Raw genomic sequence first — 18,386 nt, 5'->3', positions numbered from 1 at the left:
CGTAAACATATGTGTTAATATTTCTATTTATTACACATTTATACTTGATTGTATGTGCTGCTGTTCGATTTACCTGAACTTCTTGTAGATTACTTAAAGTCAATTAAAAATACAAATAAAGCCAATAGTGGGATAATAATGCACATATCTATCTTTAAATTAAGTTCCGGCTGGCTGATGTTACATGGTAGTATTGCTCAACCTATCTAAACAGGCTTTGACATCTAATTATGAAGCGCTTCCGTTTAGCACCGCCTTTTTCCGCATTTGAACCAATCACAACAGCAGAGGCAGACCGGAATAGAACGGCAGCCAATCACAGCGTCGCCTCTCTGCACAGAGCATTACGACCAGCGGGCACAATTCTCCCCATCGTTACTATCTATCATGTTGGATGAGGAGTTGCAGCGCGAATAACTGCTGCTAAATTACGAAGATTACTTTGAAAAAAATTGCGTTATTTGCTGTATTTGTCGTGTTTTCGCTGCTGTTCGGGGAAATAGTGGCAGCACTGAGGGGCGCTCCGTGTTTTGAAAGCCCGAAATAGTCGCTGTCAGGACTACTGTTTTGTTGATGTCATCCGCGGCAGAGAGAGCCCTAGCGACCTTCAATTTCTAGGCAAGCACGGGATAAACAAAGACTCGTTCCTGGGTGTTTTTGTTTTGCTTTCTTTGCCAGTGACACCAGCGACGAGGATGGGACTGCTGCTGCCCTGTATCCTGCTGTTATGTGTCTCCACTTTCTCAGCCGGGTTGGATTTCCAGCTGGGCTCCAAAGCCTCCGGACAGTCGGTGTTCGTGAGGCAGTCGTACGTTAAAGAGAAAGCTGCGAAAATCGCCAAGAGGTCTCTGCCCGCATGGCTGTCTCCCTCAGCCAGCCACAGGATACAACGAAGGAGCGTACCGGAGGGCGACTCCTGCAAAGCCCTGCAAGGATATGACACCAAGTTAGCAGACAACACCCACCGTGTAAGTTAACCAGCTGAGCTCCTGTTACTGTCCTTCTTCCTCCTCTTCTTCTTCTTCACACGTCTGACGGTTAAATGAGCCGAGAGGGGAAGATGCGCAGGTGCTTAGCAGGTGCACAAAGAGGCCTAATCAGCTATTCAGTGTACTGACGAACCGAGCTCCTGATGGGCTTGTTTTCCACTCAACTGTCACGTTAAGCCTTAAAGCCCGAGGTTACAGTTAAACATTTTGCTCTGTAGATTTATTTTTACTCTTCTATTAAAAGCATGTCTCATCATTTAAAAATCCCATTCTGAGTCCAAGTTCTGGTTTTTCCTACATAAGAAAGCCATTAAAGGCACCTCGTCTCCTTTTTCTGTGCCTTCATGTTTTTTTCTTTTGTATCTGCTGCAGTGAAATACAGTGTAGTGAAACAGCTACAACGCCTATTTCCCTCATGCTTTAAGACCTACGTAGGCGCCCCTGGAGCACAGCGTTTTACCTCTGAAATGCTCCACTAATGGCACTGACCTATATCTGATTCTTCTCAAGGATGCAGCTCTATTCTGTGTTTGAGGATCCCACTTGTCTCTGCCTCACAGCCAGCCAGCCCGCCTGAATGTTGACAGGGAAATTGGCCCAGGGGGAATCCATGTGACCGACTGTGTGGTAGTTATTTTGTAATTAAAAGCTGTGTTTGTGTGGCAGGGAGAGGCTACAGTATTTTGTTTTTACTCACATTTAAATCCTGGAGAGGAGAGGAAGGCTGAATTCAGCCTCACCAGATGTTTAATGGATTTCACAGGTTGGGCACACAGATGAATTAATGCAGTCAATGCAATCATGTTGTCTCCTCTAAAAAAAAAACAGGAGGCTGACCTCAGCAGAGCCCTGTTCTGCTTGTTTGCCTTGCTCTTCAGCGACATGTGATCAACTTTGCATTGCAGTATTTGAATACTTGGCCTCAGTAATCTAAAGTCGACAGAATTCTTGGAGGCTCAGCTACGTCTCTCCCCTTGAGGTTACTGCTGCAGGTCCCACCGGTACTGAAGCTGCTTACAGCATGAGCCTCAAACACTCTGTGAATGTTCATGTAATTAAAGAAGAACAGGCAAGGACACTGAATAGTTTTCAAGGATTCAAGATATTCTCTCTATTAACAATGAAAGTAACCTCTCTTAAAGGTGCAATATGAAGTTTTGGGGAATATATTTTAATCAGAACAATTGTTGACTGATCTTTTTAAATGCGTCAGCAAACTTAATAAACAAACTGTTTGTTTTAGTTTTCATGACTGAATAAATAAACTGACCGTAAAGGACAACACAATTTCATACTGTTTTACTTTGTTTATATGTGGTGGACCCTGCCACCTTTCTAGCTTCAAACAGAGTTGTGGGGACCTTATTTTCCTCTGATAACAGCTTGTTTATTCAGCTATGGAAAATACAAATATATGTTACATGTCATTACCTCATTCATATCAAATCAACTTCAAATCAACTTTATTTATAGAGCACTTTTCATACACGAGCATGTAGCACAAAGTGCTTTACACAGGAAACATAGAACAAACACAGGAAACATAGAACAAATAATGAATATGTTATATGGTAAATAATAAACTTATTACTCTGAATTTCTTCTCCCAAACTACAAAGTGCCCCTTTAACTTGCACACAATCCACAAGAATGAAAAGCTAAGTCTTGACCTCAGTTTTAATGTGTTACTCAGCAGTTGTATTCAGAAGTCTGTGCTGAGAGCTCTTGCTGTGGAGTCTGGTGCTTCCTGAAATGCTTGTCTGCCCTGATAAGTGGTGCTTCACTTTTATGCTTTGTCACACAGAGAGGGGGAAGCACAGTTCCAGTCAAAGCAAAAATACAGTGTAAGGTCGACTATTTTAGTCGCACAAGCTACCAAAAATCTGTCAAGTGTGACTAAACATTTTCATTACTCCTGCAGGCCAGTTTAAAAAAAATGTATAAGAATATTTCTGAAATTGCAATTTCTTGCTTTGTGCTGTGATTTAATTGAAGAAAAACACTATTTTCAACCTTTAATCCAGTTTGCAATAATAACATAATTTGCTAAGATTTTACGTTAAAATGTAAAGTGTTATTAGGTGTACTTAAATTGTACGCCAGTGCTCCTAAATGAAAAAAAGTATGGCGCACCAGCCAGTGTAAAAAGCTAGTCTGGAACCCTGAGTCCAGTCTGGCAGCTAAAGTGCACATAGATGTTTTGACTGCTATTTATAATTTAAAGTCGGTTCAATTCATTAAGATTTGTTTGTCAGACTCAAAGGGCTGTTCTTCTCAAAATTCAGTATCAATTGTTCACAATGATTTCTAATATGTCTATGTTTGATTTTGTTCTTTTTCTCAGTACACCTTCAACGACCTGAGTGGGTCGGTGTCGCTGGCCTGGGTTGGAGATGGCACTGGGGTGAGTCAAATATTCTAAAATTTTCACCTAACATGTCTTTGATGCCGTGTTGTGCTGCTGTGACATGAGTGGGACGAACATGGCTGGATTATTCAGTGAACTGTATGAAACTGACAGACTGGGCAGCCTGCAAAGAGCCTTGTAGAGTACACAAGTTCCCTCAATCAGGGTCTCATCCGCATCAATAAATGATCTGTGCTCCACTTTCCTCAAGCTAAACCTTCTTTCTTGGCAGGTCATCCTGGCTTTGACGACTTTTCAGGTGCCCCTCATCATGATAAGACTTGGGCAGTCCAAACTCTACCGAAGGTATGTCTCATGATCTCATCTGTTTGAACTCACCATTTTGTTTTTCGTAGATATGTTCTTAATTTTTTCGCTGCCTCTGTTTGTCTGCCAGTGAGAACTACGGGAAGTCATTTCAGGATGTGACCAACCTCATCAACAACACCTTTATCGGATCAGAATTTGGCATCGCTATTGGCCCCGAGAACTCTGGCAAAGTAAGTCACTTCCACATTTACTTGATGTTATCCTGTGGCACTACAGTGACACGTGCCTAATCCAAGATCTTATCTTGTGTGGTTTCATCAGTCTGACTTTTTTTTTTTTAACTCTTATAGGTGATCCTGACAGGAGATGTGTCTGGAGGTCATGGATCTCATATCTTTGTCTCTGATGACTTTGGAAGGAGTTTCTCCCACCAGGAACTGCCCTTCATCCCCCTTATGCAGATTATGTACAACCCTGAAAACTCCAACGTGTTGCTCGTCCTCAGCAACAACGTAAGTGGTTGGATCTTACAGAGATATGTTTTGTTTGGATGTAGGTCAGCCGGTCTATATGAACTTGAAAGCTCCAGTTGTGTGTGTGTGTGTGTGTGTGAGTCATTCATTTGTAGGCACTACTTTTGAATGGCCTGTTGTAAAACCCTAAAGCAAAGTTCACCACCTCACTTCCTTATGCCAGGACGGCACCTTTTTGGTCAGTCTTATGACCTTATGTTTGCACAGTGTCTATTCATTAACCTGGCTATGGTAAAAACTGTGGTGTCACAGCTGTTGAACTCCGAATTCATCATTTATTAAACAAATTTTTTCTCTCCTCAGTATGAACTGTGGCTGTCTGAAGATTTTGGCAGCAACTGGAAAAAGCTCCACGACATGGTGTGCCTGGTGAAATGGTAAGATACGAGACAAAGTGATGATATCAGCAGCACCCTTTGTCAGGTGCTCAGTGAACAAACTGTAATGTTATTCAATACACCCAAGTGTCTGCATCTCATAGGAATTGTTTCTGTCCGGTGAGATGAGGGAGGAGTGGAAGAACCTCATTCTTATTTGTTTGGCATGTAGCAAAGATTTCAATAAGTGATATGATATCTGTTGGTCAGTGGTGCAGTATTTTCTCAAGTTTTTGTTCCTCCAACAAGCAACTTATTGCAGGTTATGGATGACAGTGGAGTTTCTTACTTAACTGGCGATCAAAGAAAAGTATATTTAACTGTGTTAAGACTGTGTTTTGACTTCATCAAACTTGTAAGATTAGTAATAAGGTTGATATACGAGAACATGATCATAGCTTTTCTTTTCTGACTTGTATTGGTGCTGTATATTTTTAGAATAGGCAGTAAAACTGCTTTCCAGCCAGTGACTGTTCAACCTGCCTGTTGCAGCCAAACCCTCACAGCAGTGTTTGTTGTTTTTTAGAGGCACTTCCTGGTACAAATCACCCAGCAACCTTGGCAGCTTTGAATATCTTTTTAGTTTCGATTTTCAGGCCGTGTTTTCAAGGTCATTGTGTGTGTGTGTGAGAACTCTAAGTACAAAACACTCTTCCTAAAACAAAACCTTGCATTATTATTATTATCCCAAAGACGCTGATCCAAACAGACTCCAGGAAAATGGGTCATTTGCAACTGGAGCAGGAGCTTTGTGAAGTCAAAACACTCCAAAGAAAGTACATATTTAAGAAGGGCATGGCTGTATGCTATTTGTATTTGATAAGCATGCCATGTGATGCTTTCTTATGCAACACAGTAAAACCTATTATGAGAAAAGACTGAGAATGCACAAAGAATCCTGTTTGAGACCTAATTTCTTCCTTGAGATGTAAGCACAGCAAGAGCTGCCACATCTCACATTAACAAAAGCAGTCTGCATCTATTTGGCTTCTGTGTTCAAATTTGTATGTCAGCTTCTCTGAAATTCTTGGTATTTTTCATTCTCATTTTAGGGGAAGGAAAAATGGCATCTTTTTCACAGCCAACCTCAATGGATCTTGCAGTAAGTGATATCCCTTTTAAGCACAACCTGAAGGCCATGAACAGACCATGACAATAACATGATACTCGCCAAATAAAGCTCAGTATTTATATCTTTACACTTGTATAAACCTTACACAGATTTTATTGCACTTCCATGTCTAAGCTTTCCTCATGTTTTTTCCCCCAGATGATCGGGGAATGCTGGAACTGAGGAGGACGACAGACTTTGGTAAAACCATCAAGACAGTCGCTAGTAAGATATACTCCTTCGGCCTAGGTGGACGCTTCCTCTTTGCCTCTGTAATGACAGGCAAGGTCAGTATGCAGTTTGTACAAATCACCAGCAGTTACAGAAATTAATCAGTCAACCAGATGCAAAATATTGATTGTTTAGACCCTTTTACTTTGTAAGAACAAGTATCAGTCCACTCAAACTGAAAGGCAACATGTTGTTATGTCGAGATGAAAATATTTTTTGTAATATTTGTTCAAGTTGTAGTGTTAGTATTATCTGTGAGTTGTTTTAAAGGGAAGATATAAGTTCGACCCACCAGTACAGCTGCTTTAAAAAACAACTCCACCAGTTCTGTCACAGTTAAGTCAAGTTGTCAAAAAAAAAATCAAGTGAATCCACCCGATTTCTGACAGTTAAGGGCAGGAAACCAAGGGAGGCACTGGCACTTTTATGATTAGTCACTATAAACAGGATCACACCCTTCTTAAACCTTGACTGAAATCTTCTGGTAACTGAACAACAGACAGTTTGGCCAGAGGCTTTTTATCCAAACAACTGAGTAATTTTTACAACCTACTTTAGAAAAACCAGGGAAATAGCAATATGGGGCACTGAATTTTTGATACATTTACTGTCTATCAGACATCAGGTTATAGAAGAATTAGACTGGGAAAGCAATAAACTCAGAATGTTTCCAGAGGTTAGGCTTCAGTGTGCAGGAACACAACTTTATAACTTAATTTACTAATCTTGGTGATCTGGGCCATATTTCCTGTTTTTCTCAAGCTTTGATAAGTGTTAGATCATGTTAAAAGTGACGAATCAGTGCCTACCCCTAACTCAGGTTTGATAGCAGAGTTACTTTTGAGAGCATGTATGCCCTTCATACCTGCTACGGTTAATTAACATTATTTTCTCATGTGCATGCTTTATCATGCTTTGGATGTATATCCGTAATCTGACTCCATAATCAGGCTTTGGGGTCAGGTCTATAATTTGCACAACTTAGTTTTCTCATTATTCCCTGTGTGTCCTCCTGTCCTTCTCTTTCTCTGCAGGGCACTCTGAGGATGATCCATGTGTCAGTTGACCAGGGTGAGACGTGGAACATGGCCCAGCTGCCCCCTGTCGGCCACGAGCAGTTTTACTCCATCCTGGCAGCTAACGATGAAATGGTCTTCATGCATGTGGACGAGCCTGGAGGTCAGTCTACACTCATATTGTAAAGAGGAGCAGTAACAGTTTTAGAGAGCAGTGCAAAATAAAAAGCGGTCATGTAATAAACTCCGCAAATCCAATCCTTCGTGTAATTTTCTCTTCAATATGTGTGAAGCAGTTGTTTTTTTCCTACAGATTCAGGATTTGGTACCATTTATGTATCAGATGACCGCGGTACTGTGTACTCCAAGTCATTGGAGCGCCACCTTTACACCACCACAGGAGGCGAGACAGACTTCACTAACGTCACCTCCCTGCGAGGAGTTTTCATCGCCAGCGTCCTGGCTGAAGGTAGCTTTATTCATGTGCCTGTGCTTTGATAAAGGAACAGCACCACATGCCTGTACTCAAATTTCCCTCAAACACACGCATGTATGACTTCTCCATTACATACCACAGGGAGCTCGTTGGGTAAATATTTAATTAGCTGTTCAGTGTTAGATGTGCTGTGTGTCTGACACGGCTGGCTGACACTTCACCAGAAAAACCTCACCAGCTAAATCTGAACTCCATCATGTCTGCTTCCGTCTTTCTCCTTTTTATTTTTATCTTGTCTTTCTTACCTGTCTAATGGTTTGTTGCTTACTTTAACTGTTACCTGGATTAAAGCTTCATTTGCACACATTGTTTATGAATAGAAGTATCAGCAAAAAGCTTGAAACTGTAATGTAAATGTTGTTTCCTGGTCTTCCAGATAGCTCAGTGCAGACTGTGGTGTCCTTCGATCAGGGAGGGGAGTGGGTTCCCTTGCGGAAACCTGCCGACAGCAAGTGTGATGCTACAGCCAAAGACCCAGACAAGGTAAAGAGAGTGAACTGGTATATATGGAGATGAATCAAAGATAGAAATTTGATTAGTCATAAAGAAAACTGTGTACCTTTGAAAGTTAAAGGGTATAGATTGTATTCTACTGTAAGATAATAATAATGATAATAATAATAGTAATAATACATTTGATTTATATAGCCCCTTTTAGGGTACCCAAGGAAACTTAACAAAGTGGAGCAAACAAAACAAAGAATAAATGGATAAACAAAAAATGCATATGAGATAAAGAAATAGAAAAGTTGATTGATTTTATGGGGCTGGATCTAGAGCTGATAGGCCTTATTAAACTGCTGGGTTTTTAGGTCTCTCTTGAAAGTCTCCAGAGAAGTCAGTTTTGTGGATTTCAGCTGGGAGAGTGTTCCAGCGAGTGGGGTCTGTCACACAGAAGGCTCTTTCACCGGGGGGTGGGGGGGTGGGCTCGGACAGGACTCCATTGCAGTAGTCCGGGCAGGAGGTGATGAAGGCATGGATGAGGGTCTCCGCCACAGGTTCGGAGAGGGGGGGCCGAAGTCTGGAGAAGTTTTTGAGATGATAAAAAGCTGATTTTGTGATGGATTTTATGTGTTGAAAAGATAGCGTGGACTCAAGGATGACACCCAGGTTGCAGACTTCCGTGGTGGGGAGATAGAGCAGCCGTCCACGTCCAGGAGAAGATCTCCAACCTTCTGGAGCAGCACCTTTGAGGCCATAACCATGAGCTCTGTTTTATTGGTGTTTAGTTTGAGTAGATTTGATGTCATTCAGAGTTTTACATCATGCAGGCAGTTGACGAGTGACTGTGGGGGTAGCTTGGTGGATGGTTTAGTGCAGAGATGTAATGGAGTGTCATCAGCATAGGAATGGAAGTTGAGACCGTGTTTGTGAATTATCTGAACAAGGGGGAGCATGTAGATGGTGAAGAAGAGGGGTCTAAGGACAGTGCCTTGAGGCATGCCCTGGTTGACTGGAGCTGGGGTGGAGCTGGAGTCTCCCATGGTGACAAACTGTTTCCTGTTTGTTGAATGGGACTGGAACCAGGAGATTGCTGTACCAGTAAGGCCAAGGTAGTCAGATAGGCGTGTAAGGAGGATGGTGTGGGAGATTGTGTCAAAGGCTGCAGAGAGGTCCAGAGACCAATTTAGCAACAGAAATAGAGTCCAGAAATGTTATATATGGTATATGGTGAACTGAGTTTTGCCAGAGACTTTTCTTTTATTATCATAAATAAAAAAAGAAAAGCATCAAATTCTCACATAAGAGGCTGGAACCAACAGATGTTCAGTATTTTTGCTTGAAAAATGACTGAAATGATTAATCAATCCTCCAAATAGTTGCCGATTTATTCTCTTTTGATCTTCTTATCAATTAATTGTCTAATCTTTGCAACTCTACTGCTTGTTTGTGTCCACAGTGCAGTCTCCACATCCACGCAGCATACAGTACTGCCATGAAGCTGAACGTCCCCATGCTGCCTATGACTGAACCAAATGCTGTGGGTCTCATCTTAGCTCATGGTAAGTCACACGTCAGAGCTTTCATACCTGTACTTTTCCATGTTTGAATAAACATAGTTATTTAATTCGATAAACTATTGCTAAACCTTTCTGTGTTTCTCCTCAGGGAGTGTTGGGGATGCCATCTCAGTGATGAGGCCTGATGTCTATGTGTCTGATGATGGAGGGTACACCTGGATAAAGGCCCTTGATGGGCCCCATCACTACGCTATCCTGGACTCTGGAGGGCTGCTGGTGGCTGTAGAGCACAGCCCCGCTCAAGCTATCAACCAGATCAAGTGAGTCACACTTATAGCGTACAAAGGAGTTTGGGTTGGATCTGTGCTCGCTGATACTTGGAGAAATCTGTCAACTTATACTTTGAATTAAATATAAGCTCACTGTAATTTAGGGTTGGGTAGGTTTGCCTGTCTGGTCCGGTGTATGTGCTTAAACCGGTTTGATTCTATGTAAACCAGCATTTGTCAGCTGCAGGTGGAGAGGAACTAGTTGGCAGAAGTGCCAGGATAGCTGATGAGCTTAGAGTAGGGTGGTGCTGCCCTTTTACTTGTGATGTGCTGGAGTTGAGAGTTGTACACAGGGCTGCTATACGACTCCCACAGACGTCCACAAGAGACAACTCTCACCAGTAACAAGTTGTTGCAGGCTCTGTTGTCTAAATGCTACAATTCTTTGGTACGAAGCCTTATTTTGGTTGACTCCAATATACCCTGTTAAAATCACTGTATGATGCTGTTAATATAAACTAGACCCTTCCTCTTGTCCTTTACTAATTCAAAACCCCTTGAGGCCTCCATTTTCTGACAAGGCTTGTATTGTGAGATATTTGCAGGCTTCCCATGCTCATACTTTAAATGTAACTACTGCTATTTTGAGAAATATCTTTGAAATATATATATAAAAAAAAAAAAGTAAAACTGTCACAGTTGTCTATTCCCCCATTTGTGGGCTCACATTTTGTTCCACTCAAACAAGGATGAGACAATTTGTAATGAAACTTGGTGTAACCAGTCGAGTCCTGTATTTGGCTTACCATCAAACCAGTTTGAAAATCAGCCCAACCCTACTGTAATTGTCTTTATTCACCACAAGTATTTTTGACATGTCATTGCAGGAAATGTTAAATATTGTATAATTGAGGTCAGATTTGTGCCTTGTTTACATTGCCGAAGTGCTAATAGTGCAGCTATAAAACCTCCTCTCACATGTTGTTTCTTTACTTTAATACAGTTTTGTTAATATAGCCCAAATTCGCATTGCCTCAGTGGGATTTTTATTGTTTAATGCTCAGGTTTGTATACTCTTCAATGTCTCCACAGATTTTCTACTGATGAAGGACAGTGCTGGGGTGTGTACAACTTCACTCAAGACCCAATCTACTTCACTGGACTGGCATCAGAGCCGGGAGCTCGCTCCATGAATGTCAGCATCTGGGGCTACAGAGGCCCCTTCCTCAGCCAGTACTGGATCTCCATCACCATCGATTTCAGGGACCTCCTCACCAGAGACTGTAAGTGATGTGATATGTTTATCAATCTGTCCATATTTTGCCATTTGTTAGAGATTGTATGTGAACAGAGTCCAATATATGGATGTATACAGGTGATGACAAGGACTATGTACAGTGGTTGGCCCACTCTGATGACATCAGTGACCCCAATGACGGGTGCATGCTAGGCTACAAAGAGAAGTTCCTTCGTCTCAGGAAAGACTCTGTTTGCTGGAATGGGAGAGATTATGTGGTCAACACCCAGCCAACCCCGTGTCCCTGCACCCTGGATGACTTCCTGTGGTAAGACATTCACTGCGCACAAAATCCATACTACATACTAGTTCTGTACCATATGTGCCACATACATATTGCTATAGTTTAATCTTTGTATTTGTATTGATCTACTTAAGTAGAGGCATAAAGGTTGCTCATTTAAATGTGATTGGCTTCTCTTCCAGTGTAGCTTGAACTAAATGGATGCCCTTTAAAACATAAAATGAATTACCTTAACGAGGAGCCAAGATTGAATATGCCAAACTGGTATTGAATAGCAGGGTAAAAGTATTTCAGACTAAATGCAGGTTACTTCTTCCTTGCTCGCTAACCTTCCCGGCATCTTCCTGCTCTTTGCAGCGATTTTGGATACTACCGTCAGGAGAACAGCTCAGAGTGTGTGGAGCAGCCGGACCTAAAAGGCCAGGTGCTGGAGTTTTGTCTGCACGGCAAAGAGGAGCAACTGCAGACCAGTGGGTAAGTCTGGTAGTCCAACACTTATGGACACTTTGTGTAACTATTGTTAGTTCAATACTGGTTTATTACTCAACAACAATTTCATTAATGTAATATCACATTAACAGGCACCGTCCTTTTTCGGGTAGGAGGCAGGAGAAAAGTAAATGAAGTCAAGATTCAGATTCAGATTCAGATTCAGAATACTTTATTAATCCCCGGGGGGAAATTGTTTTTGTTCCAATGTTCCGTGCAAAGTAGAAATAGAAATACAGCATGAATGGAAACAAGCGATAAAGATGAAGATGTAAATAGAAATAAAATATTAATAATTGTTTATATAACAGATGATGAGTGCTAATTAAGTCTTGTCAGAAAGTCTCTGCTGCTTAGACTCTATTGCTGTTGATAGGCTGATGAAATGACAAAGCTGGGTGCTGATATGGTGGTGGAGGGCGGAGAAAGAAAAAAAAACAAAAAGAAAAGAGCAAGTTGATAGGCGAACAATTTAGGTGTGTTGCTGTGCTATTGGACAGACATGATCAGCTAATGAGAACATCTGATATCTTGTCAGCAGGAAGATGTGAGTAGGAGTGAATGTCGAGATGCTATGGGAAATAAACTACAGGCCAAAGCATGCAAAGAAAAGTCTGCCTGACTGAACTATTGCTAGAGATTCATTCTGCTTGACAACTGTCTTGATTTATTGCATCGTGTTTCAGACTCTCGCCTGAGTAGACGTTATAATTTCTTTATTTCCAATATTAAAATGGATGCTATGTATATAAAAGTGTGAATGTTTTTGTTGGAGGAGAGAAGTGATGTGAATGAGGAAGTACTTGTCATGCAGAGGAAGCAGATGAGGGTGAGAGTGAGTCTCATGTTTCCAATGAGGAAGAGTGAATGCTGACCAAAAATGCAAAGGTTCATCATGCCTGTCTCTCTGCATGCATTCTGATTCTTAATAGAAAATGAATAATTATTACACAGATGGTTCTGTAAGTCCAGTTAAACAACTCTATGCAGTAAGTAGGGTCGGCTCGCAGATAAATCCTTTGTAGTTAATAGGGATTCAATGATGTATTGGCCAGAAGTGTCTCGTTGACTGCAATCAATAAGATAAGATGACATTCACTGATAGTGATGGCATGCTTATCCGATGGGTCAAATCAATTTTGCCGGTACGTTTACAAGCGACCAGCTTGTGACATCAGTTTGTAAAAGCTTCTGAAAAATTCTCCTCCATTGAGGTTGTTGTAGAGCGAGCTATAAAGGCTTTTGAAGCAGTCACCAACATTCCCTAACCCTAACCCTTAAAAAAACATATTTTTAATGTGATAGTAGATTATATTAAAGGTTGTTTTTATAGATATGTAAGCTCAATTTGTGCTCTTTCAAAGATTGTTTAATGAAGGGATGAATGACTTCTTAAAATGACAACTAAACAATTCAGTTATTTTTTTTAATGAAGATTTCTTTGTTTCCTCGACACATAAGGGGAATAAATAACAAAAAATAAAAGTCGACAATGGCCAAAATGTTCAGTATTTTGGCTTTAAGCCAGTATTGGCTCAGAAACTGGGTGCAATAATCAGTCGTCCTTTTTTGATGATAAATTAACTTTGTATAATAACTAAGAAGTATTTTGCCATAAGTTAAACAAGCCAATGATTTTACCATGTGTCAGAGCCAAAAAATATTTATTTTCTTTTTAAGATTTTAATTTGAGATTAAAATAAGACAAGCCCAAATTACATTATTTAAAATTTTTTTTGGCAGTTTAAGCAAAATGAATCTAATCTGATTATCAATGAACCCTGTGTGCAAATATCCGGCTAACCATCATACATTGTTGATTGTGTCCTTGATCTACAGCTATAGGAAAATCCCTGGAGATAAATGTGAGGGAGGAGAGATGCCTGAGCGTAAAGAGATCGACCTCAGTAAGAGGTGTGTGAGCGACCTGGTGGGCCCATCACTTCTGGTCAGTACTTCTGCATACTAACACTTATTATTTATGCTGTATGTTTGGCTGCTGTATAGCTGTTTCTATTCTTGTGCCCTTAATATTTGGTCTGCTGTTATTTTTACAGATAGACAATCGCTCCTCCAAATCTGTTCCCATTGTGATAACAGTCATCGTCGTCATGCTGCTGAGCATCGCAGCGGGAGTCGTCTTTGTTAAGAAATATGTCTGTGGTGGCAGGTTAGTGTATCTCTACTTAGTGTATCTCTACACACACACACGTACAGTTCATTAAAAACTTTTTGTTACATGATCTTTAATGACCTGACAGACATTTGAATGTGCCCTACAGGTTCTTGGTTCACAGGTACTCAGTGCTGCAGCAGCATGTTGAGGACAATGCTGTGGAGGGGGTCGACGACCCGCTGGAGACCAACCACACTCAGAATGGCAAGATCGAGTTTCATGATGACTCAGATGAGGTATAGTGGATTACTTTTCCTCCCTCTTACACAGGCTAAGATAGAAACACAGGTACCTTGTGGAGTAGAGTATGGTGTAATGTAAAAATTCAAGTGGCCACACCTTCGACAAGCTCTTATGTAGGTCAAGTTACAGTGACATGGAAAAGAAAGGACGGACCGATAAATGATCCGTGACACACCTTGTTGCTGAAAACAAATAACTTGTATCGTCATCGAATCATTGTTGTTCAGAACAGCAGAGGATAGTTCCTGTTAAATAAGCATATCCATGTCATGGGCCTTATTTCTTGTTTTTTAAACCATACAGGTAATTAAAAAAAGCATCTGAAGTTAATGTCCATTAACATTACACATTACAGTCAATGCAAATGCCGTTTATTAACTTAGTAAAGAAGTGCCCCATGTGATTAAGCCATACTGTCCCGTTGGCACACCCATTGTACAGGCCCATTCAAAAGGGTAAAAAGGAAACAGAAGATAATAAAGCCAACTATAATAAAGACATATTAGCTGATGTTCATTGTCTTAACAAACACGTTTGATAAGAATCCCTTAAAAGTGTGCTTTTTAAAAAAAAAATAATTGTGACCCATGGTTTCAGCTTTTCAGCGCCCCCTGGTGGACAAACTATGTAATGAAGCTGTTAAAAAGGACCTGAAACAAGTCTTTGTCCTTTGACTGCTGCAAAGTCTTGTTACTTGCCAGCTGAGCCGATGTATACACCAATATGAAAATATATGTGATAAGCTATTATATTCCAGTCAGAATCAAGACTCCTGAGAGGAGACACTGTTGTTCAGCAGTGTTGTAATCCAATGTTTTGTCCTCGTGCTCGTTGATCATATATGTTCCCAAAAGTGAAGGAATGAAGGAATGTCCAACGCTAATCGGTCAAATTTAAGACTCAAGGTTGTCACAAATAATTGAAGAAACAATTGAAAAGAATAATTGAAAACCATAGATTATTAACAAAGTGCACAGTGCTGGTACAGAAAAGGTCACTGAACCAGCAAAACATTCATGTTGATGTCAATTTCTGTCCAGTTGTAGGATTAAAATCTGACTGTATAGTAGATCTGTTTTTTTATTTTTAAAGGTTCCATACTTCGATTGAGTAGCTTTAAACACAAGGTATCAAAAAATAAGGTACGTCCCTTTTGGACAAAGAGACCTGAGAAGTGAGGTAGTGATACTTCTGGCAACCTTATTCAGATAATTCCGGCATTGCAGCTGTTTTCTTTAGTTTTTTCTTTATATTATTGTTACACAATTAGGATGTTTACATGAATTCCCCTTCAACTAGGTCACAGTGTCTTTGTTTGCTCACCTGTGTCCCCTCTAGCTTCACTGTTTCTTCTCGTCTTGTATTTACACAGGATCTTCTTGAATAGCAGGCACAACAGGTTTCCAGCCTGCCCGATGGCCGGCCGCTCTTCCTGTTACTCTTTCGTCTCCAGCTAAATCTTCCTGTCACCTTCTCGTATGAACTCTGGCCTCAGCTACCAGAGGGAGAGTCTTTGCTTATCTGCTGTCATCTATAATGAATGTACGGAGGCGTCCTGGGACTGATGTCACTGCTGAGGAGAGCTATGTGTAGGAGGTCTGTTAGTGTTGTGCTCCAGTTATTGATTCTATTGATTGAGTTTGAATCTAATTTATTGTTGAGACGAAGAACTGATGCAGTCATTTTAACTGCTGACAGAGTAATGGAAGCAAAGCTCGCTGTATAAATCCGCCACCATTGCTTTACGGGTCCTGTCTCTCCTGTCGTCCTGGGAGCGCTCCTGGAAATACTTCTCACTTCTGTTGGAGCTCGGTGTCCTTTTTCTCATGCACTTGTACATAAACCTGTTTTATTTTGTCTTTTTTTGATGTGGTATCAATTCGGTCGGTGTTTAAAAGGTTGCTGTTGGTGATAACCCTCCCAAACCACACAAGTCTCTATCCCTACTTTTAATAAAGTATTTGTCGGTCAATAAGTGTCCCCAACGGATGGCCAAGAGTATGTAAATTATAGATATTTTTTATTTGTGAAATCCCCTGTTGTAGTCTGTATTTGGAATACAAGCCTGCATACTTTTGATACTCCAAAGTAATAAGAAGCAAGTGGAAAACTCCATTTGTATTAGGTTCATAGCAATAACATGTTAAGATTCAGTATCTTGTCCTTGCATGTGAAATAATCCCACTGGCACGATGTCTTTGATGTATCCAGTAACTCCGTTTGATGAATGAAGATGTCATCGATGTATAGGACAGCAGATTATGTCTGTTTCAAGACAGGATTTGCTCAGAAATTAATGTGTGCAGTTCAGACTGCCTAAAGCACAAAGATCTTTGTATGCTTAGAGTTTGTGGTTGAACATTTTTTCCTAACTGTGACCTAACAGTTAATGTGATAAGGCTGTATTCATCACTGTAGTCAAGTCTTGTTTATAATCATTTGAGCCGTTTTTGTACTTTACAAATCTTTGATGACAAGTTGCGGTTCAAATATGTTCAGAAATTACAGAAATAATTATAGTTTGATAGTAAATATCTAAAGATATTTTTTACATCCATGATATGATTTGGCGACTGAAGCACAGTAACAATGCTAGAAAAAAACAAAACAATTCAGTTATGTAAATGTTGTATAGCAAAAACTACACTGTAGCCTGGTGGAAGAGTCTATGGACGGTCGTTCAAGCTGGAACACTGTGTGAGACTGTTTATTTTATGTTTCTGGTGTATGCATCTGAGGTGGAGCAGGCTCTCTAAAATAACAGGTCTTTTATTGTGAACTGCTGTCTTTTTCTTTGTAATCATCCTCATACTACTAATTTTATGACTCTCCACATCACACCGCGTCTTACAGGGTTTTTCTTATTTTGATTGCACATTTATTTGTCTGTCTCGTGTTAAACATGTTGCTTTCTTACAAGTTGTATTTATTTGTGACTAGCAGGTTCAGAGTGCAGTAAATTGGATGTGGTTATACAAGTGCCTGGTGTGACGATATGATGTGAGGCCCCTCCCAGTGTGTGGCCAGCGTCTATTTACTGATTATTTATATCAAGTGCAGCCAGTTTCATCCAGTATGTTGCACTTTTTAAGCAGGATGAGTCTTCGAGCAATGAAGGAAATGTCTGTTTCATAGGAGCTCCCATTGAACTGCATGTTAACTTTGAGTCATATTTAAATCCACAGAGCTTTGTGAAGGAAATAACCTGGTTATCACTCCTTTATGTCCTGGCACGAGATTAAAACTTTGAAGAGAGTAAACCGAAATACAAAAACAGAAACAAAAACACAGATTGAATACAAGGTTATTATGTAGCTGCTTTACACTGGGAGACACTTGTTGAATTCTTATTTAATGATTGTTTATGCATTAAGTGACGGTTACACATTTTTCTTACAGTTAAAAACTGCTGTATAAATTAATTAAGTCATTGTGATGGTTCTGTAAATATACAAGGTTACATCTTTGTATCTGCTATGTTTCTCTCTTCTGTATATTTGAGGCAATTTTATTTGGGTTTGCCAATAAATTCATATGTTCCTCTTATTTCTGTCACCTGATTCTTATTTCTTACAAACAGCAATGTAGAAAAAAACACAAGATGAGAGAATGGACCCCTGAGACAAAAACAAAACCAGAATTGCAAAATACCTCGCAGTGGCTGACTGATATAGTTAAGTGCTTTCTGCCACGGACTATCATTCATCAGTAGATGAATTTCTCATGGATATGATACCAAAACACATTATGGTTGCAAGGTGGCTGCTGGTACAACCTGAGTTTCATCTGTGTCCTCTGCTTGATTCCATAAATGTTGCATTTATTTCAGGATTTATTTCTGCGTTAGCCAGGATTATTCCTGGATGAACATATGTAGAAATGAAGTGAATACATAGAGAGATCGGCAAATAAATACATGGAGAGCAGATGTTGAAACACATTAGCAGTGGAGAAAGAATTTAGATCCTTTACTCAAAGAAAAGTACTATTACCACACTGGAATAATATTGTTACGACTAAAGAAAATGCATTGAAAATATTACATAAACTTAGGGTTGGAACCAATCACTATTGTTTTTTGTGTTGATTCATTTGATAGTTTTTCTTGAATGAGACACCCCTATTTATTGGATTTTAGTCCTCATCATATTTCATATTCTTATTTGAATGAAAAGCACAAGATGGCGTTCTCAAATGTTTTGTTCTGTCCACAACCCACCCAGATATTCACACACCAAAGCCATGTTTTCAGTACAATCACTCTGCCAGTTTTACAT

General features: G+C 40.2%; 1 protein-coding gene across 1 annotated transcript; it reads left to right on the top strand.

Moving 5' to 3' along the window:
- The first annotated feature begins 326 nt into the window (after nucleotides 1-326).
- Nucleotides 327-17,655, top strand: sort1b (sortilin 1b). Its single transcript, XM_030422642.1, has 20 exons — nucleotides 327-968; nucleotides 3,334-3,393; nucleotides 3,629-3,702; nucleotides 3,794-3,896; nucleotides 4,017-4,178; nucleotides 4,503-4,576; nucleotides 5,629-5,678; nucleotides 5,847-5,974; nucleotides 6,953-7,097; nucleotides 7,248-7,403; nucleotides 7,807-7,913; nucleotides 9,331-9,433; nucleotides 9,540-9,711; nucleotides 10,753-10,943; nucleotides 11,036-11,225; nucleotides 11,559-11,675; nucleotides 13,530-13,638; nucleotides 13,748-13,860; nucleotides 13,973-14,102; nucleotides 15,482-17,655. Exons 1-20 carry the CDS (start codon nucleotides 696-698, stop codon nucleotides 15,494-15,496), a joined length of 2,472 nt encoding a protein of 823 aa, XP_030278502.1. The 5' UTR covers nucleotides 327-695; the 3' UTR covers nucleotides 15,497-17,655.
- The last annotated feature ends 731 nt before the right edge of the window (nucleotides 17,656-18,386 follow it).

Source organism: Sparus aurata, chromosome 7, assembly GCF_900880675.1.
Source record: "Sparus aurata chromosome 7, fSpaAur1.1, whole genome shotgun sequence".
Taxonomy (NCBI): Eukaryota; Metazoa; Chordata; class Actinopteri; order Spariformes; family Sparidae; genus Sparus; species Sparus aurata.
Note: the sequence above shows the minus strand (reverse complement) of the source record. Positions and strands in the feature narration are given on the sequence as shown.

Coding starts and splice junctions, on each gene's coding strand:
- sort1b (XM_030422642.1), top strand. CDS start 696: ATGGGACTGCTGCTGCCCTGTATCCTGCTGTTATGTGTCTCCACTTTC. Junction 7,098..7,247: donor GCATGTGGACGAGCCTGGAG/GTCAGTCTACAC, acceptor TTTTTCCTACAG/ATTCAGGATTTGGTACCATT. Junction 13,861..13,972: donor AAATATGTCTGTGGTGGCAG/GTTAGTGTATCT, acceptor TGTGCCCTACAG/GTTCTTGGTTCACAGGTACT.